Source organism: Artibeus jamaicensis, unplaced genomic scaffold (genome assembly GCF_021234435.1).
Source record: "Artibeus jamaicensis isolate MK-2021 breed Jamaican fruit bat unplaced genomic scaffold, CSHL_Jam_final contig_332, whole genome shotgun sequence".
NCBI lineage: Eukaryota > Metazoa > Chordata > Mammalia > Chiroptera > Phyllostomidae > Artibeus > Artibeus jamaicensis.
In genome coordinates, this window is record NW_026521788.1 from 907 (window position 1) to 24840 (window position 23934).

Consider the following 23934-nt stretch of genomic DNA (forward strand, 5'->3'; position numbering starts at 1 on the left):
ATGATACCTCAGACAATGGTTTGATATCCAATATATGTAAAGAAATCACTAGCCCTGGCTAGCGTAGCTCAGTGGATTGAGCGCAGGCCTGCGAACCACACGATCGTGGTTCGATTCCCAGTCAGGGCACATGCCTGGGTTGCAGGCCGGTTCCCTGCAGGCCAGTTCCCAGCAGGGGATGCACAAAAAGGCAACCATACATGGATATTTCTCTTCCTCTCTCCTTCCCTTCCTCTCTAAAGATAAATAAATAAATAAATTTTTTAAAAAAAGAAATCACATGACTTCACTCCAGAAAGACAAACAATCCAATTAGAAAATGGATTGTTTTCTAATTACCTGAACAGACATTTCCCCAAGGAGCACATACAGAGAACTCTGAGAAATATGAAAGGATGCTCAGCATCACTAGCCATCAGAGAGATGCAAATTAAAACCAGGATTAAATACCACTTCACACCAGTCAGAATGACCATCATAAACAAATCAACAAACAAGTGCTGGTGAGGTTGTGGAGAATGCACTGTTGGTGGGAATGAAGACTGCTGCAGCCACTGTGGCAAACATTATGGAATTCCTTAGAAAACTAAAATGGAAAAGCCTTTTCACCTGGCAATTCCACTACTGGGATATACTTCAAGGATCCTGAAACACCAATCCAAAAGAATCTATGCACCCTGATGTTCATAGCAGCACAATTTACAATAGTCAAGTGCTGGAAGCAACCCAAGTGCCCATCAGTAAAGGAGTGGATAAAAAAATCTATGATACATTTGGCAATAGTTTACACAGCAGAAAGTAAGAAAGACCTCCTACCATTTGTGACCATATGGATGGAACTAGAGAGCATTATGCTAAGTGAAATAAACCATGCAGTGAAAGACAAATACCATATGATCTCATGTATAAGTGGAACCTAATCAACAAAACAAACAAGCAAGAAAAATATAAACAGAGACATTGCAATAAAGAACACACTGACAGTAACCAGAGGGGGAGGGCAGAGGGAGATAATGAGAGAAAATAGGAAAAGGGCCATCGAAGAGCATCTATAAAGAAATCCCCAGCCCACATGGTGCAGACAGGGCTGTGGACCCCAGAGCTCAGGCATAGAACCATCCATGTACCAATTTTAGAATATAGGAATAAAGACTCTCGGGATGCAGCCAAGATGGAGGCATAAGTAGCAACCCTTCACTTCCTTACTCAACCAAAAGGAGGACGACAACCAATCTAAAATCAATAAACAACAGAAGCACCAGAAAATCATAGTGTGTGGAACTCTGACAACCAAGGAATTAAAGAAAAAATCAGCCAGAACAACCAGACCAGTAAGAATGTGCACTGAAGCTGTGTGGGCAGGTGAGCTGAGAAAATCCACAGTCAAGTAGCAGACTGCTTGGGATGGGCCAACTCAAAAAAACTAAGAGGAGGTGGCGACCACACAGTTGAGGCTGGCTGAAAACAAAACTGAGACTCAGAGCTGACTGTGAACTGTGCTGGGGGTTGCCATGCAGGGAGAAACTCCCAGTCTCACCACAAGGGTTCTTTGGAAAGTGGAGCTAGAGCCAAGCAGGTGAGCTGCATCCTTCCCTCTCTGGCCATTCCCACACAGACAGCACCACCAACACAACAAAGAGGGTTGCCCTGCCCAGGTGAATGAATACCTAAGGCCCTGCCCCCTTGCAACTTACCAGGTGCACCAAGACAAGAAATATGGCCCAAACGAAAGAACAGAGCTTCAGGAAGAGAACTAAGTGATGGAGAGATAGCTGACCTATCTGATGGAGAATTTAAAGCCCTGGTAATCAAAATGCTCACAGAACTGATTGAGCTTTGTCAAAAAATGAAAAAACAAATGAAAGATACCCAAAATGAAATAAAGGAAAATATTCAGGGAACCAACACTGACAGGAAGGAAACCAGGACTCAAAGCAATGTTTTGGAACAAAAGAAAAAAACATAAACATCCAACAAGGACAGAATTCAAAGAAAGTGAAACAAGAATTCAAAAAAGTGAAGAGAGACTTACAAACCTCTGGGACAACTTGAAACATTCCAATATCTGAATTATAGCTGTGCCAGAAGGAGAAGAGCACCAGCAAGAAACTGAAAACTTATTTGAACAAATAATGAATGAAAACTTCCCCATTCTGGCTAAGGAAATAGATTTCCAGGAATCCAGGAAGCCCAGAAAGTCCCAAAGAAGTTGGATACAAGAAGAAACACAGTAAGACACATCATAATTAAATTACCCAAAACTAAAGATAAGGAGAGAATCTTAAAAGCAGCAAGAGAAAAGGAGGCAGTTACCTACAAAGGAGTTCCCATAAGACTATCAGCTGAATTCTCAGAAGAAATCTTACAGGCAAGAAGGGGCTGAAAAGAAATATTTGAAGTCATGAAAGGCAAGGAACTACATCCAAGATTCCTCTATCCAGCAAAACTATTCTTTAGAATGGAAGGGCAGATGAAGTGCTCCCCAGATGAGGTCAAGTTAAAGGAGCATCATCACCAAGCCCTTAATATATGAAATGTTAAAGGAACTTATGGCCCTGGCTGGTGTAGCTCAGTGGATTGAGCACAGGCCTGTGAACCAGAGGATCGCGGTTCGATTCCCAGTCAGGGCACAGGGCACATGCCTGGGTTGCAGGCTGGTTCCCTGCAGGCCAGTTCCCAGCAGGGGATGCAAGAAAGGCAACCGTACATTGATGTTTCTCTCCATTTCTCCTTCCCCTCTAAAGGTAAATAAATAAAATCTTAAATAAAATAAGTATATGCTCTTTACTTGCCCCCAAACTGCATTAAAAAAAGGAACTTATGTAAGAAAGAGAAGATTAAAAAATATGAACGATAAAATGACAACAAACTCACAGCTATCAATAAATGAACCTAAAAGAAAAGAAAAAAAAACAAGCAAACAGCTAGAACAGGAACAGAATCAGAGAAACAAACATTACACAGAGAGATTTCAGTGGGGAGGAAGGAATGGGAGGAAGGGACAGGGAAGAAGAAGCATAATTAGTGCAATAAAATAGATGGGGAGAGGTTAAAATTAGTATAGGAAACAGAGGCAGAGGACTCAAAGAACTTATGTGTACAAACCATGGACATGAACTAAGATAGAGTGAATGCTGTAGGCTTGGGGGTCCAGGGGGGAGGGGAAATAAAAGAGGAAAAATTGGGAAAACTGTAATAGGATAATCAATCAATTTAAAAATTTTTAAAAAGAACATCTATAAAGGACACAGCAACAAAGCCAAAAGATGTAGGTATGAGGGTGGGAGGTGGGGATGGGTGGGGTAGGGGGACATGGTGGGGGGAAATGGGGACAACTGTACTTGAGCAACAATAAAAAAAAGAAATCTTATATGTTACAACACTGATGAAATTTGAGGACATTTTGCTAAGTGAAATAAGCTGATCACAGTCAAACTCTCAATATGTACAGACTTTCAGCTATGCAAGATGAGAAGTTCTAGAGACCTGCTGTACAACAGTGTGATTATAGTTAAAATACTGTGATGTACACTTCATAATTTGTTAAGAGAATACATTTCATGTTATGTGTCTTTTAACTTTGTTTTTATTGTTGACACTAGTACAGATGTCCCCATCCCTCCCCCTTTGCCCATTTCCACTCAGCCCCAACCACTCCTTCCCTCTGGCCATCACCTCACTGTTGTCTATGTCTGTGTATCATGTATACATATTCTGTATATATATGAAATGTAGGCCTGAACCCTAAAAGCCACTCTCAGAGATACCTGTGAGACTGAGCATACAAATATAGGCACTTTTAATGAAAGCACACACCATTTGTTATGTGCTCCTTAAGAGTGTGATGAGTCATTCTCACCTTGTGCACTTGACAAGTACCACCTGGTGAAAGGCTCTAGAATAAATCACCCGTGTTTATGCTGCAGGGAAAACAATGTTCCCTCACTTTTTCAATAAATGACTCAAAATTCTTCTTTCTTTGTGATTTCAGCTTTGAAAATAATCAAACAATGTTCAGGAGAAAATAGGATTGAATGACCCCTTCTACCCATACTGTCTTCACAATTGTGGATGCACATGCAAGGAGTATAAATACACAACCTCCTTCACATGGGGCTGACACCACCACCCATATACAAGATTTGACTGCCCTTGAAATATTTCCAAGGACATCCATCACTAGGGAACACAACAGTCTGTTAAGGTCAGAGTTACAGTATAGAGAATCACCCACCATTGGTTTTCCTCAGCTCCTCCACAAGGCAGCAGGCTTCCTCTTGAACACGGTCCTCAATACTCCTCTTGCCCATCCCCAAATTCCGCAGGGTTATGAGGCAGAAGCGCCGCATCTCTTTCCATTCATTTCCAGTGCTGAAAATGACTCCTTTTGGGGTTTGGGGCAAGACCCCAAAGGGTGGTAACAGAAACTGTCAGGGAGGGGCTAGGCACAGAGAAGGAAGCTGACACTTGGAGCCACATGCATGGACCAAACTTTGCTGAAGAGATCTTCAAACTCCTGTTGTCCATCCTCTCCACCCCAACTATAATACTAAAAATATATTAATATACAAGCACCTACCTTTTCCTTTGTTTGCTTTTTCAAACACTGGAAAACTTCCTCTGCCAGAGAACTCCTCAGCCTGATCAATCAGGGCTTCCTTCACTGCCTCATATCCATACAGCACCACAGTGGGCCTCCTGCCAAAGTACACAGTGAACACTGGGCCGTAGACTTTTGAGAGCTGGCAAATGGAAAGGAGATGCAAATATGATCAAAAGTAGTCCCTATTTGACAATATATTGTACCTACTTCAAAATGATATTAGCATCTGTATTTATGTGTTTATTCTGTGACATAGCCCAAAGTATTTCTGAAATTAATACATAAGTATGAGGGTGATTCTGAATAGCTGCCACTTATATGCCTGCAAATGGCCTGAGTAATTTATACACATATTACAACTAATCCTCAAAACACTACCATCAGGAGGTTCATTTCCTGCTACTACAAAAATGGAAACTGGTGTTGGAGAATTTCAGTTCATTGTCAGCATCCCCTAGCTAATATGTAGAAGATCAAAATTTGGACCTCTTCCTATTTGACCACTGATATTTGAGTAATATGAGGGGACCACCATAAAACTGTAATTACTTCTGGAATGTGGGCCCTTTGTAGTACAGGCTTCCCCCACTAGGTGAGTGTTCTAAGAACCCATCTGTATCAGTGTACCAGCTGGCATTGGTATGAGAGGCTGTATTTAGCCTCAGTAAATTCTTTTGGAAGACTCTTGCAACTCGTTTGCCCATTTCCTAATGGGTAATTAATGAGTGCACCTGCCCACACCATGCTGCATGTTCAGCAGTTTTTGACCAAAACCAGCATGACCATTGCCACACCCTCCCTATCCACCTGTTCTCACCCCAGCCACTTTCCCCACCCCTCTGAATTTAAAAAGTCCTTAAAGGAAAATGTTTTCTCTGTGTGGAAGAGGTGAAACAAATGGCAAAAGCACTAAAAAGCATCAAAATAGATGAGTTAGAAAACTGCCTTGTTTTTTTTAAATGTATTTTATTGAATATGCTATTAGAGTTTTTCCAATTTTATCACCTTTGCCCCCAAAGTAGAGCTGCTTTGACTCCTGGCCTTAGTAGCATGGCCTATTATAGTAAAGCACCTATACATTGTGTGGAGTAGAGCATTACATAATTGCCAGAGTGGGCCAACCCTCTTCACCACCTTATGGCTCTGTGTGGGGAGGTCTCAGAGAGGGGGGAGGTCTCAGTGTTGCTGCCTTTCTTCAAGAGGTTGCCCAGCTCTCGCCCCTTTCCAGTCACTTCACCACTCCCCATATGCAGTTGGCACCCCTGCAGCTGTTGTGCTGGTGCTGAGTCCCAGAATGGGTGGGTTTATGTACATTCTAAGACTGTGAGTGCCCTTTAAGCAGTGTCTCCTGAAATTCTGACAGCTTATTCCACTGCCCCAACCTGCATTGGATTTTACAACCAGGAGTTATGGGAATTTCTCTTCCTGTCACTGGGCTGTGTGGTCTGGCCTGGGGCTGAGATTGCTCATTCCCAAGGTAACCCTCCTGATTTTTATCCACCACTTGTGGATGTGGGACTGTCTATTCCACCACCACTGCTGACTCTCAGTGCCACAGTGCATCTCCACACCTCTGGGTCTCTGGGTCTCCACCCCTCTTACCCATCTGAATAAATGTGGCTTCTTTAAGTCCTTAGTTGTTGGACTTCTATACAATTTGACTTTCTGAGAGTTTTGGGTGTTATATTTTTTAATATTTAGTTGTAATTCTCTCTGTGGTCGAGCAAGGAGGCAAAGCATGTCTCCCTACTCCTCCATCTTGCCCGGAAGTGTCCCAAACTGTTTTGAACAGTGGAAAAAAGTCTCAGTAGGTGTATTGCATCACATGGAGAGTACTATGAAGGTGACTGAAGTTTACACATAAGAATAAATATACATTTTTTTAAATATAGATTCCGGCTTTTTTTCAGTCCTTCATCGTATATCAATCCCTGATGATCACCATATGAGCAATACCCAGCTGACTACTTCAGGATCATTTGTGGAGCTTTTATCACCAGAATTTTGATTCAGTAGCCCTGTGATGAATATGAGAAGTCTATGCTCTCAAAAATCACTCCAGATGATTCTGACACCCAGCCCAGTTTGTGATCCACTGGCATTACCATCACAGAGGAAGGTGAGTACCACAGAGGCAGTGCCACGCCTGGCATCATTGCAAGGATGAAAAATTTCATGCTGCCTGTGGCCAAAGAATCCTGTTTCCAGGAAGCCAGCCCTGATACCTATTTTTCTTTCATTCACTTATACTGTTCCTAATCCCAGTTCCTTTCTTGACATCTGGCTTACTTTGCTTCCTCAGAGAAGTGAAGTTTTTATGGGTATTCTGAACAAAACACATTGTTTATATAGTAAATGACTTTTTAAATTAAATTTATTGGAGTGACACTGGTTAATAAAATTATATAGCTTTCAAGCATGCCATTCTATTATACATCATCTGTACATTGCATTATATACCCAGCACCCAATGTAAAATCTTCTTCTGACAACTTTTTGAACAAAATCTCTAATCAAAACACTTTCCTTACCATTCACCTCCAGCCAAAAATTATGGCAAATGATGCAGAAACCAAAACATGAAGCAGTTTTCTTGTCTTTTGCTATTTTATTTTTTCTAGCATACAGAGACCTAATGTGCCTCACTGGTAAAACACATTATTTTATTTCACTATTCTCATAGATGAGAAAGAAAAATAAAACTTTGTGGGGAGTATTTGCTTTACAATAACATATATAATAGTTGTATTTTAATGTATCATGATTTATTGAAATACATTTTAATAAATATATTTTATTTAAAAGTAGGTGTAAATTTACTTACTTTTTGCAAGCTGCTGGAGGAACATAAAATATACTCACATTGCTAAAGGATTTGCTCATGTTCTTCGCATCCAACTGTAGCATATTTCCAATAATTGGCAGAGGTGTGGGGCCCGGTGGAAGTTTTCCTTTTCCAGAGCTCTGTTTCCACAGTGAAAGGAGAAGCAAACAGGAGAGACAGAGCACCAGGGCCACAGCTGGGTCCATCATAGCTGTCTCTTCTTACTGAGCCAACTGGGAGCTTAAAGTCCACACATTTATAACACACCCTGTTACCCAGCATTGCCTGTTTGAATCATAGGGTGACTCCCCACCAAAGTCCATTTGCTTTGGTCTTTTTTTTTTTTTCACTATGGAGATTCTGGGTTAACAGATTAGGGATAGAATCAAACTGCTACTATTTATTTTCAAACACTTCATGTGGTTAGGAACCAGAGAAGTAAATGTTTTGATTTTAAACAAATACCTCAGTTTACAGATTCTCAGATTAATGACCAGTTGAGAATCTATAACTTTGAGGGCAATCCTTGCATATAAAAATGTTTGTCTGTAATGTTTGGTTTTTTTAATTCTTTTGATTTATTGTATGTTTTAAAAGTTACTTTTTGAGATGGCACATTGGCAGGTTTACTGCTTATTGACACTAGAAATATTTAAAAGAGATTGTTCTTGAAAGTTTGATTATCCAGAAAGAATGAGGAACAATGAGTCTTTCTACAGTTGGAAATAATAATTTTTCATAAAAGTTTAAGAGGAAAAATATTTAAGCAAACTATTTTTGATAAAGAAATAAAGCAGTTTCAAATTAAAATACAAATTTAAGTGAGTAACATTATGAAATATCAAGACTAGCTAAATTAAGTCCATAATTATTACTAAGAACAGAGGAACAGCAGTGGAACTTACATAATAAACAATAAATTTATCAATATCAAATAAACATTTTGAGTGCAAATTGTGCAGGAATTGACTCAATGTCAAGATCATAGCAATCATTCTGACATCAGTCTCAGTTCTGTGTATAATCTGTGTAGTATAACTATGTATTCAACTGCTCTGGTGAATGACAATTTGCAAATCATAAATTTAAATGTGCTTAGTTACAGGTCTCATTTCTCTCTTGGCAGTTTGTGTTTTCAGGAAAATCTACAACGGAGCATGGAACTGGCTGTGCATTGCTATCACCAGCTGAAGTTTCTCTTCCCTGGCTCTTCTACAGGAGCAAATTGTTTCATGAAGCTAGGGAGGAAAATCATGTATTTCAGTTTTTCCCTCCAAGAAATCTTCAGCTATGTTGTGAGATTCTTCCTGAGCTTCCTGAGCACCTACTTTTACCTTGCCTGTACAGTGCTCACACTGCAGCTCTCACAAAGTTCATGCTGTCTTTGCATCTACTTTTCAAGAGCAGATTTCTTTTGTGTAAGTAATTCATACTTATCTAAAACAGTGTGCCTTTTGGCTTCCAAACTGGGCTTCAAGAGCAGGCTATTTTTCTTGCTAGCTACTCAATACTTTTTTAGTTAGTCGTCCTTGTCAGTAATAATTTGTCTTACTTGAGGCAAAGTAAGAAACTGTCCTAGTAATATCTCCTCTTGTTCATTCATATCTATAAGTTGTGTCACACTTAGTTCTGAGAGTTCTGGAAATGCATCAGGGACAGCTGGGATCTTGCAACCAAAACCACTTTTGTTTATCTGTGCTGAAGTGTCTGTTGTGGGAACAGGGATTGGCAGATTTGAAAGGACAGCAAATAAAGGAGCAGTGGGGCTAACAGTTGTATAATTTGTCATTGATGAAGAAAGAGTGTCAGCAACAGATGAAGAACTGATAGCTCTATTGGCTTCTTGCAGGGCATATGGAGGAGTAAATGGAAAGCCCTGAGGAGCATAAGGAGGCATCACCCTGGGTTACTGTATAGGTATGGAAATGCTGCTGAGGTCGAAGGTAAAATTGGAAGATTCTTCCAAAACTCATCCAATAGACTCTGAATAATTTTTCCAAGATCTGAGTGCATTGTAAAATGTTGACTGTCAGTTTGTTTATAGTGAGTGCCAATCTGTATTCCACATCTTTCTGTATTTCAGCTATACTGGAGTGGGAGCTCCTGAGGGACCCCATCAGGGGCTCCTCTGCTGTTGGAATCTGGCAAGGACATCAGGGGAACCAGGGGCAGAGGGGAGGCTCTCCTGGTCAGGGGGAGGAGCCAGATCATCCTCCATGGGTCTCTGGACTGAGGCCTGAGGCAGTTCTGGCCAGCTTCACCCAGCTGCTCAGCCTGGCAGTTCTCTAGTGATCAAGAAGTGGGCATTCACAGCCTGGACCCAAGTGCTGTCCAGCTGCATCTTCTCTAAGCAAGCCCAACTGAGAGTCCTCAGGTTCTGGGAGGCATGACTGCTGGGGATGGAGAGAGAGGACTCACTACCCAGGACAATCAACCACTCTACCTCTCTATCCTTTAATGTTTTAGCAAATACTACTATACTTTATCCTTGAAAATGAAAACTTTTTTAAATATTTTAGTGTACCATGCTAACAGCATAGTGAGATAAACATTAACTAGAGAACATAACTCATTAATCTTGAATGCCCAAATTGTATCAACTAATTAGCTAAGTAAATTTACACGTATATTTTACATCAAACAACACAGTGAAGAGTGAATCATTAATTTTTCAAATGGAGAAAAGCATACTCAGAGAGAACAGATATCCATCCAGTGTCACACAGCTCACAAGTCACAAAACTGAGATTGGAAATTATATTTTGTAATGCCCACTGAAGGGTTCTATGGCTGCGTCAAGAACAATTTTAGGAAAATAGAACCAAACCCCAATAACACTAGTTTATCTGGATGTGTGTGCCACTGACTGTTCACTAGAGTTCATGATAAATAGAAGCCCTTATTTGACTCCCATGTTAAAAGGACTACATGATAGAAAGAGAAGAAATGAAACACAGAGATTCTTCTCCTCTCCCTCTCTCCATCACTGAGTGAAGAACCCATGTCAAAGAGGTTCTGGGGGAAGTCTTGAAAAACCACTCACCTCCTGGTCACCTCCAGGCACAACTGCTTCTGGCTATGGTTGGCCTGTCATTGCCAAAAAATAATTGAATGACAGGTGCACAGGAAGGGAGTGGAATTTTAGACAGAATCACAGGCATGGATTCTGTGGAGGATGGAAGACAGGGACTTCAGTGAACAGACCCACAGCACAAACCAGCAGAACATGCAGACCTGATCAAGGAACATTTAATGATCATGATACTCAAAATATCACTGCAATGAAATACCTTACTAGATCACTAACGGTAATGCTTGTACAAAGTCATACTCTGTAAAGACACCCACATGTTTGTCCTAACTACATTACTATGATTATGTCTAAGCTCCTTTAGTAAGGAAAATCAAGACTTGTCAAGACCCCATTTACACAATGTTTCATCCCTTATGATTTTCACATCCATCACATCTCTTTTGATATACTCAGTTACCTCTGCTAAAGGTAAAATAATGCCCACTTGAAGCATCAGGCAGCTGGCCATGAAGTTTCAGCACTGTGTCCAAGGACACAGAGTGTTGTACACTTTTTTACAAGTAAACATTCAGTTCCAGCCATTTCCCTAGCATATATTGAGTGTGTACTAAGTGTGGTACAATGGCCTGTGACCTACCTTAATCACTAACTATCAAATAAACATTAACTGAGTCAGTATTGCAGGACAGGCTGATGAAAACATGGGTTAGAAAAGTTTAGTGTTATAAAGTCTAGAAGTTGAGTGAGTTCAGGTGTTGGCAAACCTTTATTCAGGACATAGAGCAGCACTGACTTGCTGCCTCAATAACATAACTCTGGACAGTAAACAAGCCATGCTACCAAGTCTTGGATGAATTGAACTCAGTGACTCTATTTTCATATAATCATAGCAATCTTTGAGAAATTCCTTACTTTCTGAAAAAAACGTGTAGACCAGGCTCATCTTGTACTCCTACCGCCCCAGCTCTCCAGTTGGCCATTTTCCAAAGAACTGTGGTTCTTAGATTAAAATGTGGCTTAGAAGTCAAGCTCTGGGCACACTAGGTGTGCCCACTGTTGTGAGTGTCACAGCTATCAGGCTTCTCAGTGAACAGAACTAGGGAATATATGCACTCTGTGTTTGTGAGTGTGCATGTGTGTGTATATACATACATATTATCTACATATACTAGGTACCTTGAATTCATACTGATATATCCTATTCTAGCCCAACACAACAGGGTTTTTTACCCCTTCTGTATCTATACCTCTCTTAGCTGATAATGATGAACTTGTCTGCTTTTATCCTTAATACATGTACTTATTTGATCATTTCCCTTATGGACCCAATCTTTTATGTCTGCCACCATACCCTCCACTGGGTAAGGATGTTCTCCTTACCCTACTTGGTCTACAACAATCAAACAAGGCCACCACACCTGTGGATGCCCACCTTGTCCTGATGAGGCACAATACTGCACAACAGACTGCTCCAGATGTGGGCACCGCTCAGTCTCTGATTCCCCAGGTCAAATAGCCACCCTGGTGTGGCCATGTTCATTAGGATAGGAGAACTCTGGTTCCCTGAACCAGGCAGCTTCCCCCACCTGTCCTCGGAGGTGCCTGCTTCACCTCTCCTGGTTGTGAAACACCGTGCTTTTTTTAAAATTTATTTTTTTAATTTATATTTTTCAGGAACAGTATTCTGTCTTTTAATCCCATCCCAGCCCATTCCCCCCCCCCCCGTGCACCACACCTCCCTCCCATTTCCACCCCCCTGAGTTGTTCTCCATGTGTCCTTTATACTAATTCCTGTAAATCCTTCCCCTTTTCCCCCTGAAATTCCCTCCCCTCTCCCCTCTGGTCGCTGTCTTCCTGTTCTCTATTTTAGTGTCTTTGGTTATATTTTGCTTGCTTGTTTGTTTTGCTGTTTAGTCTCTTGTTAAAGGTGAGACCATATGGTATTTGTCTTTCACCTCCTGGCTTATGTCACTCAGCATAATGCTTTCTAGTTCCATCCAAGCTGTTGCAAAGGGTAGGAGCTCCTTCTTTCTTTCTGCTGCATAGAATTCCATTGTGTATATGTACCATAATTTTGATTCATTCATTTTCTGACAGGCTAAATTGTGCTGCTATGAACATTGGGGAGCATAGGTTCTTTTGGATTGGTGTTTCAGGGTTCTCAGGATACAATCCCAGCAGTGGAATTGCTGGGTGAAAAGGAAGGTCGATTTTTAGTTTTCTTAGAAAATTCCATACTCTTTTCCATAATGGTTGTACCAGACTGCAATCCCACCAACAGTGAACTAGGGACCCCTTTTCCCCACAACCTCTTCCAACATTTGTTGTTTGTTGCTTTATTTATGATAGCCATTCTGACCAGTGTAAAATGGTATCTCACTGTGATTTTAATTTACATCTGTGTGATAGCTAGCAATATTGAACATCTTTTCATGTGTCTCTGGATTCTCTGTATGTCCTCCTTGGAGAAGTGTCTCTTCAAGTCCTTTGTCCATTTTTTAATTGGATAAGTTGTCTTCTTAGAGTGGAGTCATGTAAATTCTTTGTATATTTTGGAGATTAAACCCTGGTTTGAGGTATCATTGGCAATTATATTTTCCCATACATTTGGTTGTCTTATTTTAATACTGTTTTCTTTAGCCATGATGAAGCTTTTTACTGTGATGAGATCCCATTTGTTTATTATTTCCTTTATGTCCCTTGCTCTAGGGGACATAGCAGTAAAAAAGTTGCTGCATGAAATATCTGAGATTTTCTTGCCAATGTTCTCCTCTAGGACTTTAATGGTTTCAAGGCTTATATTTAAATGTTTTAACCGCCTTGAATTTATTTTGGTGTATGGTGTAAGTCGGTGCTCAAGTTTCAATTTTGCATGTAGCTGTCCAGTTCTCCCAACACCATTTGTTGAAGAGGCTATTTTTACTCCATTTTATGTTGCTCTCCCCTTTGTCAAATATTAATTGACTGTAGAGAGTTGGGTTTATTTCTGGGCTCTCTGTTCTGTTCCATTGGTCTATGTACCTGTTTTCAGGCCAGTACCAGGCTGTTTTGATCACAGTGGCCTTGTAATATAATTTGATATCAGGTATTGTGATTCCTCCTACTTTGTTCTTATTTCTCAAAATTGCAGCTGCTATTCGGCATCATTTATGGTTCCATATAAATTTTTGAAGTATTTATTCTATGTCTGTGAAATATCCCATTGGTAATTTAATAGGTATTGCATTGAATCTGTAAATTGCTTTGGGTAGTATGAACATTTTCATGATGTTAATTCTTCCAATCCATGAACACAGTATATATTTCCATTTGTTTGTGTCTTCCTTGATTTCTTTCTTTGGTGTTGTGTAGTTTTCTGCATACAGGTCTTCTACCTCCTTGGTTAGGTTTATTCCCAGATATTTTATTTTTCTTTTTGCTATATCAAATGGGATTTTTTTCATGATTTCTGCTTCTGCTGATTTATTGTTATTATACAAAAATGCCTTTGATTTCTGAATATTGACTTTGTATCCCGCTATGTTACCAAATTCACTTATTAAGTCGAGCAGTTTTTGAGTAGAGTCTATAGAATTTTTCATGTACACTATCATGTCATTTGAAACAATGACGGTTTTGTTTCTTCCTTTCCAATTTGGATGCCTTTTATTTCCTTTTCTTGTCCAATCGCTGTGGCTAATACTTCCAGTACTATATTGAATAGAAGTGGTGAAAGTGGACATCCTTGTCTTGTTCCTGATCTTAGTGGAAAAGACTCTAGTTTTTGCCCATTGAGTATGATGTTGGCTGTAGGTCTCTCATATATGGCCTTTATTATATTGAGAAATGCTCCCTCTATTCCCACTTTGCTGAGTGTTTTTTATCATAAATGGGTGTTGTACCTTATCAAAAGCTTTTTTTGCATCTATTGATATGATCATGTGGTTTTTGTCTTTGCTTTTGTTTATGTGATGTATTACATTTACTGATTTGCAGATATTGAACCATCCTTGCATACCAGGGATGAATCTCACTTGGTCATGGTGTATGATCTTTTTGATATATTGTTGGATGCGACTTGCCAATATTTTGTTGAGGATTTTAGCGTCTATGTTCATCAGCGATATTGGCCTGAAGTTTTCTTTCTTTGTTGTGTCTTTATCTGGTTTTGGAATTAGGATAATGCTGGCTTCATAAAAAGAGTTTGGGAGTTTTCCACCCTTCTGGATTTTTTGGAATAGTCTGTGAAGAATAGGGGTTAGCTCTTCCTTAAATGTTTTTGTAGAATTCTCCTGTGAAACCATTTGGCCTAGGGCTTTTGTGCTTTGGGAGATTTTTGATTACTGCTTCAATTACCCTTGCTGTTATTGGTCTGTTCAGGATTTCTGCTTCTTTTTCATGAGTTTTGGAAGATTGTATTTTTCTAGAAATATGTCTATTTCACCTATGTTTTCAAATTTATTGGCATACAGTTCTTCATAGTAATTTCTTACAATCCCTTATATTTCTGTGGTATCATTTGTAAGCTCTCCCCTTTCATTTCTGATTGTGTTTATTTGTGTCCTCTCTCTTCTTTTCTTGAGGAGCCTACTTAAACACTTGTCTATTATGTTTATCTTTTCAAAAAACCAGCTCCTCGATTCGTTGATCCTTAAAATTGTGCTTTTAGTCTCTATGTCATTTAATTCTGCTCTGATCTTGGTTATTTCCTTCCTTCTACTTGCTTTGGGCTGTCTTTGTTGTTGTTCCTTGAGCTCTTGTAGGCGTAGGTTTAGGCTGTTTGTTTGAAATGCTTCTATCTTCTTTAGGTGAGCCTGTATTGCTATGAACTTCCCTCTCAGGACTGCCTTTGCTGTGTCCCATAAGTTTTGAGTTGTTGTGAAATCATTTTCATTTGTTTCCAGAAACTTTTTGATTTCTTCTTTGATTTCATTCTTGACCCATTTCTTGTTTAATAGCATGACATTCAATCTCCATGCTTTTGAGTGTTTGAGGTTTTTTTTCCCTTCAGGGTTGGTTTCCAGTTGCAGTTTTTTGTGGTCGGAGAAAATGCTTGGTATGATTTCAATTTTCTTGAATTCATTGGGGCTCATTTTGTGTCCTATCATGTGGTCTATCTTTAAAAATGTTCCTTGACTGGATGCTGGGAAGATGGCAACAGAGTAGGATGGAGTGGATTCTAGCTCCTGTACTCATGGGTGAAAATCCTGGCAGATCTATAGAGAAACAGCACAATAAACCATCGGTTACCCAGCATTTATGAAATTAAAACACCAGAGATTGTTACCGAATCTGAAACACCAGACAGCGGCAGAGTCAGGTACAGGAGCTGGGACACATGCGGCCCCTGTGCCACTGCCATAGCAACAGGCCTGGGAGCCGGGGAGTCAGGTATGGGTGTTGGACACTCCAAGCGCCTGTGATAAACCTGGGCTCCAGAGGAGCCAGCTGCAAGAGGCAAGACGTTCTCAGCCCCTGTGCTGCTGCCATAGCGACGGGCCTGGGTGCTGGAGGAGTCGGCTACAGGAGCCGGGACACTCAGCACTGGTAGGCGACCAGTGCAGGGACCAGCGAGAGGACCAGCGTGAGAGTAGGTGGAGACAGAGAACATCAAGATCCCTGAAGAAGTCTGCACCACTGAACTTCACAGGTATCATACCACAGATGTTCACACCATAAACCCAGGGAGTCAGAACAGATCAATCTTAGAAGCTGAGAGTAACAAGAAGAGTCTCAGACAATGGGAAGACAAAGAAACAATCCCCAAATGAAATTAAAAGCAGAAACTTCAGAAAGAATGTTAGATGAAATAGAGGCTAATCAACTATCAGATAGTAAATTCAAAGCACTGGTTATTACAAAGTTCAAAGAGCTCACAATGAGCTATCAGAAACTACAGGGGAACTACAATGATCTCTATGCAAACTACATCAACATGAAAAAGGAAATAGAAAATATCAGCAAGGGACAAGAGGAAATGAAGAATACAATTTCCGAATTGAAGAACAGAGAAGAAAGTTTCAAAAGTAGAATAGATGAGGTGGTGGGTCGGATTAGAGAGTTGGAGGACAAAGTAGAAAGCATCTCAAAGAAAGAGCAAAAAAATAAAAAGAGGCTCAGAAAGAATGAAGAGGGACTAAGAGAAATGCAAAACAATATGAAACATAATAATATACAAATAATAGGGAGACCAGAAGGAGAAGAAGAGCAAGGGATAGAAAATGTATTTGAAAGAGTAATGAGAAAAAATTTTGCTACTTTGATGAGAGAAAAAGTCACACAAATCCAGGAATCACAGAGAGTCCCAATCAAGAGCAACCCAAGGAGGCCCACTTCAAGACACATGATCATTAAAATGGCAAAATTTCAAGACAAAGAGAGAATCTTAAAAGCAGCAAGAGAGAAAAAAGAAGTAACATACAAGGGAGCCCCAATAAGGTTAGCTACTGACTTCTCAATGGAAACACTCCAAGCAAGAAGAGAATGGCAAGAAATATTCCAAGTAATGAGAACCAGAGGACTATAATCAAGGCTAATTTACCCAGCAAGGCTCTCAATCAAGATAGAAGACCAAATAAAGAGCTTCCAAGACAAAAGAAGTCTAAAAGAATATGCTCCCACCAAACCAGCCTTACAAGAGATGCTAAAAGGACTGCTTTAAGGAAAGGGAGGAAAAGAGAGAAGGAGAGAGGAACACAAGTACAAAAATGGCAATGAATAAGTACCTATCAATAATAACATTAAACATAAATGGATTAAATGCTCCAATCAAAAGACACGGAATAGCTCAATGGATAAGAAAGCATGCCCCACACATATGTTGCCTACAAGAGACCCACCTCAGGATAAAAGACCATCACAGACTAAAAGTGAACGGCTGGAAACAAATTTTCCAAGCAAATGGACAGGAAAAAAAGCTGAGGTAGCAATTCTCATATCGGACAAAAGAGACTTCAAAAAAGGGCCATAAAGAGAGACAAAGAAGTTCACTTCATAATACTCAAGGGGAGAATCCACCAAGAAGACATTAACATCATAAATATATATGCACCCCACATAGGAGCACCCAAATATATCAAGAAAATCTTAGAGGACCTCAAGAAAGATATTGACAGCAACACAATTATAGTAGGGGATTTTAACACCCCACTATCAAAAATGGACAGATCTTCCAAACAAATTATCAACAAAGATATTGTGGCATTAAACAACACCCTAGATGAAATGGACTTAAATGATATATATAGAGCTCTTCATCCCAAAGAAGCTAAGTACACATCCTTTTCAAATGCACATGGAACATTTCAAAGATAGACCACATGATAGGACGCAAAACGAGCCTCAAAAAATTCAAGAAAATTGAAATTATACCAAGCATCTTCTCTGACCACAAGGGACTGAAATTGGAAACCAACCCCAAAGGAAAAAACCCAAAGCACCCAAAATCATGGAGACTGAATGGTATGCTATTAAACAATGAATGGGTCAAGAATGAAATCAAAGAAGAAATCAAAACCTTTCTGGAAACAAATGAAAATGATCTCACAACAACCCAAAACTTTTGGGACACAGCAAAGGCAGTCCTGAGAGGGAAGTTTATAGCAATACAGGCCTACTTAAAGAAGATAGAAACATTTCAAACAAACAACCTAACTCTACGCCTGCAAGAACTCGAGGAACAACAACAAAGACAGCCCAGAGCAAGCAGAAGGAAGGAAATAACCAAGGTCAGAGCAGAGTTAAATGACATAGAGACTAAAAGCACAATTCTAAGGATCAATGAATCCAGGAGTTGGTTCTTTGAGAAGATAAACAAAATAGACAAGCCTTTAAGTAGGCTCATCAAGAAAAGAAGAGAGAGGACACAAATAAACACAATCAGAAATGAAAGAGGAGAGATTACAAATGATACCACAGGAATAGAAGGGATCGTAAGAAATTACTATGAAGAACTATATGCCAAGAAATTTGAAAACGTAGGTGAAATGGACACATTTCTAGAAAAATACAATCTTCCAAAACTCATGAAAAAGAAGCAGAAAATCTATACACACCAATAACAGCAAAAGAAATTGAAGCAGTAATAAAAAAAAAACTCCCATCAAACAAAAGCCCTGGACCAGATGGTTTCACAGGAGCATTCTACAAAGCATTTAAGAAAGAGCTAACCCCTATTCTCCACAGACTATTCCAAAAAATCCAAAAGGATGGAAAACTCCCAAATTCTTTTTATGAAGCCAGCATCATCTCAATTCCAAAACCAGATAGAGACACAACAAAGAAAGAAAACTTCAGGCCAATATCGCCGATGAACATACACGCTAAAATCCTCAACAAAATATTGGCAAATCGCATCCAACAATATATCAAAAAGATCATACTCCAAGAACAAGTGGGATTCATCCCAGGTATGCAAGGATGGTTCAATATTCGCAAATCAGTAAATGTAATACCTCACACAAACAAAAACAAGGACAAAAATCACATGATCATATCAATAGATGCGGAAAAAGCTTTTGATAAGGTACAAAACCCATTTATCATAAAAACACTCAGCAAAGTGGGAATACAGGGAGCATTCCTCAAAATAATAAAGGCCATATATGAGAGACCTACAGCCAATATCATACTCAATGGGCAAAACTAGAGTCTTTTCCACTAAGATCAGGAACAAGACAAGGATGTCCACTTTCACCACTTCTATTCAATATAGTACTGGAAGTATTAGCCACAGCGATCAGGCAAGAAAAGGAAATAAAAGGCATCCAAATAGGAAAGGAGGAAACAAAACTGTCACTGTTTGCAGATGACATGATAGTGTACATGGAAAATCCTATAGACTCTACCAAAAAACTGCTCGAACTAATTAATGAATTTGGCAAAACAGCTGGTTACAAAGTGAATATCCAGGATCAAAGGCATTTTTGTATACCAACAATGAATCAGCAGAAGCAGAAATCAAGGAAAAATCCCATTTGATATAGCAAAAGGAAAAATAAAATATCTGGGAATAAACCTAACTAAGGAGGTAAAAGACCTGTATGCAGAAAACTACACAGCCCTGAAGAAATAAATCAAGGAAGACACAAACAAATGGAAATACATACCATGTTCATGGATTGGAAGAATTAACATCATCAAAATGTCCATACTACCCAAAGAATATACAGATTCAATGCAATACCTATTAAAGTATCAATGGCATATTTCACAGACATAGAGCAAACACTTCAAAAATTTATATGGACCATAAATGACCCCAAATAGCAGCTGCAATTTTGAGAAAGAAGAGCAAAGTAGGAGGGATCACAATACCTGATACCAAACTGTATTACAAGGCCACTGTAATCAAAACAGCCTGGTACTGGCATAAAAACAGGCACACAAACCAGTGGAACAGAAGAGAGAGCCAGGAAATAAACCCAAATCTCTACAGCCAATTAATATTCGACAAAGGGGGCAGCAACATAAAATGAACTAATAATAGCCTCTTCAACAAATGATGTTGGGAAAACTGGACAGCTACTTGCAAAACAAAATAAAACTCGAGCACCAACTTACACCATACACCAAAATAAATTCAAGGTGGATAAAAGACTTAAATATAAGCCATGACACCATTAAAGTCCTAGAGTAGAACACTGGCAAGAATAATCTCAGAAATTTCACGCAGCAACATTTTTACTGATATCTCCCCCAGAGCAAGGGACATGAAGGAAAGAATAAAGAAATGGGATCTCATCAAAATTAAAAGATTTTGCACACCTAAAGAAAACAATATTAAAATAAAAAGAGATACAACTGTGTGGGAAAACATATTTGACATCGATACCTCAGACAAAGTTTTAATCTACAAAATATACAAAGAACTTACATGACTCTACTCTAAGAAGACAAGCAACCCAATTAAAAAGTGGGCAAAGGACTTGAACAGACACTTCTCCAAGGAGGACATACAAAACATCCAGAAACACATGAAAAGATGCTCAATATCACTAGCTATCAGAGAAATGCAAATTAAAACCACAATGAGATACCACTTTAGACCAGTCAGAATGGCCATCATAAACAAAGCAACAAACAACAAGTGTTGGCCAGGTTGTGGAGAAGAGGTGACCCTAATCCATTGTTGGTGGGATTGCAGACTGGTACAACCACTGTGGAAAACAGTATGGAATTTTCTCAGAAAACTAAAAATAGACCTGCCTTTTGACCCAATAATTTCACTGATGGGATTATATCCTAACAACCCTGAAACACCAATCCAAGAGAACGAAAGCACCCCAATGTTCATAGCAGCACAATTTACAATAGCCAAGACTTGGAAGGAATCTAGATGCTCATCAGTAAATGAATGGATCAAAAAATTGTGGTACATATACATAATAGAATTCTATGCAGCAGAAAGAAAGAAGGAGCTCCTAACCTTTGCAATATCATGGATGGAACTGGAAAGCATTATGCTGAGTGAAATAAGCTAGGTGTTGATAGAAAATACCATATGATCTCACCTTTTACAGAAAGCTAGCAACAAAACAAACAAGCAAGCAAAATAAAAACAAAGACACTGAAATAAAGAACAGGGGGACAGTGACCAGAGGGGAGAGGGGAGAGATTTTCAGGGGAAAAAGGAGAGGGATTTAGAGGAACTAGTATAAAGGACATATGGACAACAGCTAAGGGGTGTGGCAATGGGAGGAAGGTGGGCAGGACTGGGGGGTGGGCTGGTATGGGAGTATAAGACAGAAAACTGTACTTGAACAATAATTAAATTTTTAAAAGTTAAAACACACACACACACACACACACACACAAAATACCTCAGTATGCAAAGGCCATCATACCCAGATTCCACAGAAAAGAACATAATATATTTAGATCAGCATCTAATACAATTAAAATTCCACTTTATACAATATAAAAGCCCTCTTTTAAAAGTATTCTGTAACATCACTACTAGATATTTATATAAAGTGCCTAGAATCTTAATGTGTTTTTATTAAAAAGAAAATGCTTTCTTTAATTTAAAAAGAATAATTCTTAGGACTTCTGCCAAGATGGAGGCGTAGGTGGAAGCACTGTGCTTTCTCGCACAACCCACAAAGTTTTAGACTTCCCCCATGATAGAGGCATAGGTGGAAATACTTTGCGTCTGCACACAACCAAATCTAAACACAATAAAGTTTTAACAACAATAAACATAACCAAATTACACAAAAAATTTGACAATATGGAGTTCGAAAACAATGAAATGCTCAGCTAAACCGGTAAGAGGGGCAAAGCCAGCAGCAGAGCAGGTTGGCCAAAAAAATCCCCAACCGGGGTGGAGCGCAAGCAGCTGAAAGCATGGATCCCAGGTGCGGGCTAGCTACGGGAGGATACAGGGAAGAGGCGCAGCTGGCTGTCTGTGCTAGGTCGAGCATTTGCGTGCAGATAAACCAGTGAAGAGACGAGCATGAGACCGCAGGACACAGGGCGGCAGGCTCGCACATTTCCACTCGGATAAACAGGCAGGGGCGAGTGGTGGGACGGACTGGGCGAGCGGAGAGGACCTCCATTGCTCCCTCTCTGACCCTGCCCCAACATACAGCGTCAAAAACCAGCGACCTGGGTGGCCCCACCGTAGTAAACAACTAAGGCTCTGCTCCTCATACTTAACAGGTGCGAACAGACCAAAAATGGCTCAAGAACAACTCAGAGCCCCAGAGCCAATAAACCTAAGCAACCAAGAAATAGCCAACATATCAGATGCACAGTTCAAAACACTGGTGATCAGGATGCTCACAGAACTGGTTGGTTTTAGTTACAAATTAGAGACATATGAAAGCTAAACTAATTGAAATGAATGATAATGCACAGGAAACCAATAGTAATGGAAAGGAGACTGGGACTCAAATCAAGGGAGTAGACCAGAAGGAAGGAAAAAATGACCAAACAGAAAAGGATGAAGAAACAAGAATTCAAAAAAAGGAGGAGAGGCTTAGAAACCTCCAGGACATCTTTAAACGTTCCAACATTCAAATTATAGGGGTACCAGAAGGGGAGGAGAAACAGCCATAAGTGGAAAACTTATTCGAACAAATAATAAAGGAGAACTTCCCCAATCTGGCAAAGTCCATAGACTTCCAGGAAATCCAGGAAGCTCAGAGAGTCCCAAAGAACTTGGACCCAAGAAGAAACACACCAAGGCACATCATCATTATATTAGCCAAGATCAAAATGAAAGAGAGAATCCTAGAAGCAGCAAGAGATAAGGGGACAGTCACCTACAAAGGAGTTCCCATCAGACTGTCAGCACATTTCTCAAAAGAGACCTTAAAGGCAAGAAGGGGCTGGAAAGAGGTATTCCAAGTCATGAAATCCAAAGACCTACAACCAAGATTGCTCTATCCAGCAAAGCTTTCATTTAGAATGGAAGGACAGATAAAGTGCTTCTCAGATAAGATCAAATTCAAGGAGTTCATCATCACCAAGCCCTTATTATATGAAATGTTAAAGGGACTTACCTAAGAAAAAGAAGATAAAAAAGATGAACAGTGAAAGGACAGCAAACTCACAGTTATCAACAACCACACCTAAAACAAAAGCAAATTAAAAGTACAGCTAGATCACGAGATAACCATAGAAATGAAGATCATGTGGAAGATTAGCCACAGGGGAGTGGGAGAAGGATAAGGGGGGAGAAGGTACAGAAAATAAGTAGCATAGACAGTAGATAGAAAATAGGAGGGAAGGCAAGAATAGTAGGGGAAATACAGAATCTAAAAAACTTGAGACACATGTTCATGAACTAAAGGTGGGGGGAATGGTGGGGGAGGGGTGTGCAGGGTGGAGGGGAACAAAGGGGGGGAATAGAACAAATGTAATGGCATAATCAATTAAAAAATGTAAAGAAAAACACACACAAAATTTTAGCATCAAAAATGCAGCCAAACCACAGAAAATTGAACTATTCGGAAGTCTGACAATAACAAACCTTTCAGCCAAACTGGTAAGAAGGGCAGAGCCAGCAGCAGAGCTGGGTCAGGAAGGAAAGATCCACCAGACCAACCCAGGCTCCCGACCCAGGTACACCAGCAGCTGTGGACGGATCCCAGGTGTGGAGTAGGGGGCAGACCCACTGAGGGCTAACCAAAGTCACACATCCGTGGGCAGATAAACTGGTGAACGAGCGAGCAGTGAGACGAACCGTGCAGGCCCCAGTGGCGGGAAGCGGCAGAGGGGACCCCCATTGTCTCTCTCTGCCCCGCCCCCACATACAGCATCACAAACCAGAGACCTGGGGGGCCCTCCCTGCTGAACACCTAGGGCTATGCTCCTCATACCTAATAGGCACGAACAGACCAAACATGGCTCAAGAAGAACTCAAAGCCCCAGAGCCCATAACTCTAAGCGACCAAGAGATAGACAAACTTTCAGATGCATGATTCAAAAAACTGGTGATCAGGATGCTCACAGAACTGGTTGATTTTAGTCACAAATTAGAGGAACATA

General features: G+C 40.0%; 1 protein-coding gene and 2 pseudogenes across 1 annotated transcript; all 3 read right to left on the bottom strand.

Annotated features, from left to right (window-relative positions):
- Window positions 1-4211: 4211 nt before the first annotated feature.
- Window positions 4212-7704, bottom strand: LOC128627209 (cytochrome P450 2C18-like). The gene is made up of 3 exons (XM_053664053.1): window positions 7466-7704; window positions 4580-4742; window positions 4212-4384 (listed from the first exon to the last, which is right to left on the bottom strand). The coding sequence occupies exons 1-3, from the start codon at window positions 7634-7636 to the stop codon at window positions 4227-4229; spliced, it is 492 nt and encodes a 163-aa protein (XP_053520028.1). The 5' UTR covers window positions 7637-7704; the 3' UTR covers window positions 4212-4226.
- Window positions 7705-8322: 618 nt separating this feature from the next.
- Window positions 8323-9915, bottom strand: LOC128627188 (vacuolar protein sorting-associated protein 37A-like; annotated as a pseudogene).
- A 5620-nt stretch (window positions 9916-15535) lies between these two features.
- The window catches only part of LOC128627199 (cytochrome P450 2C42-like), a 51664-nt pseudogene continuing 43265 nt past the window's right edge, over window positions 15536-23934 (bottom strand).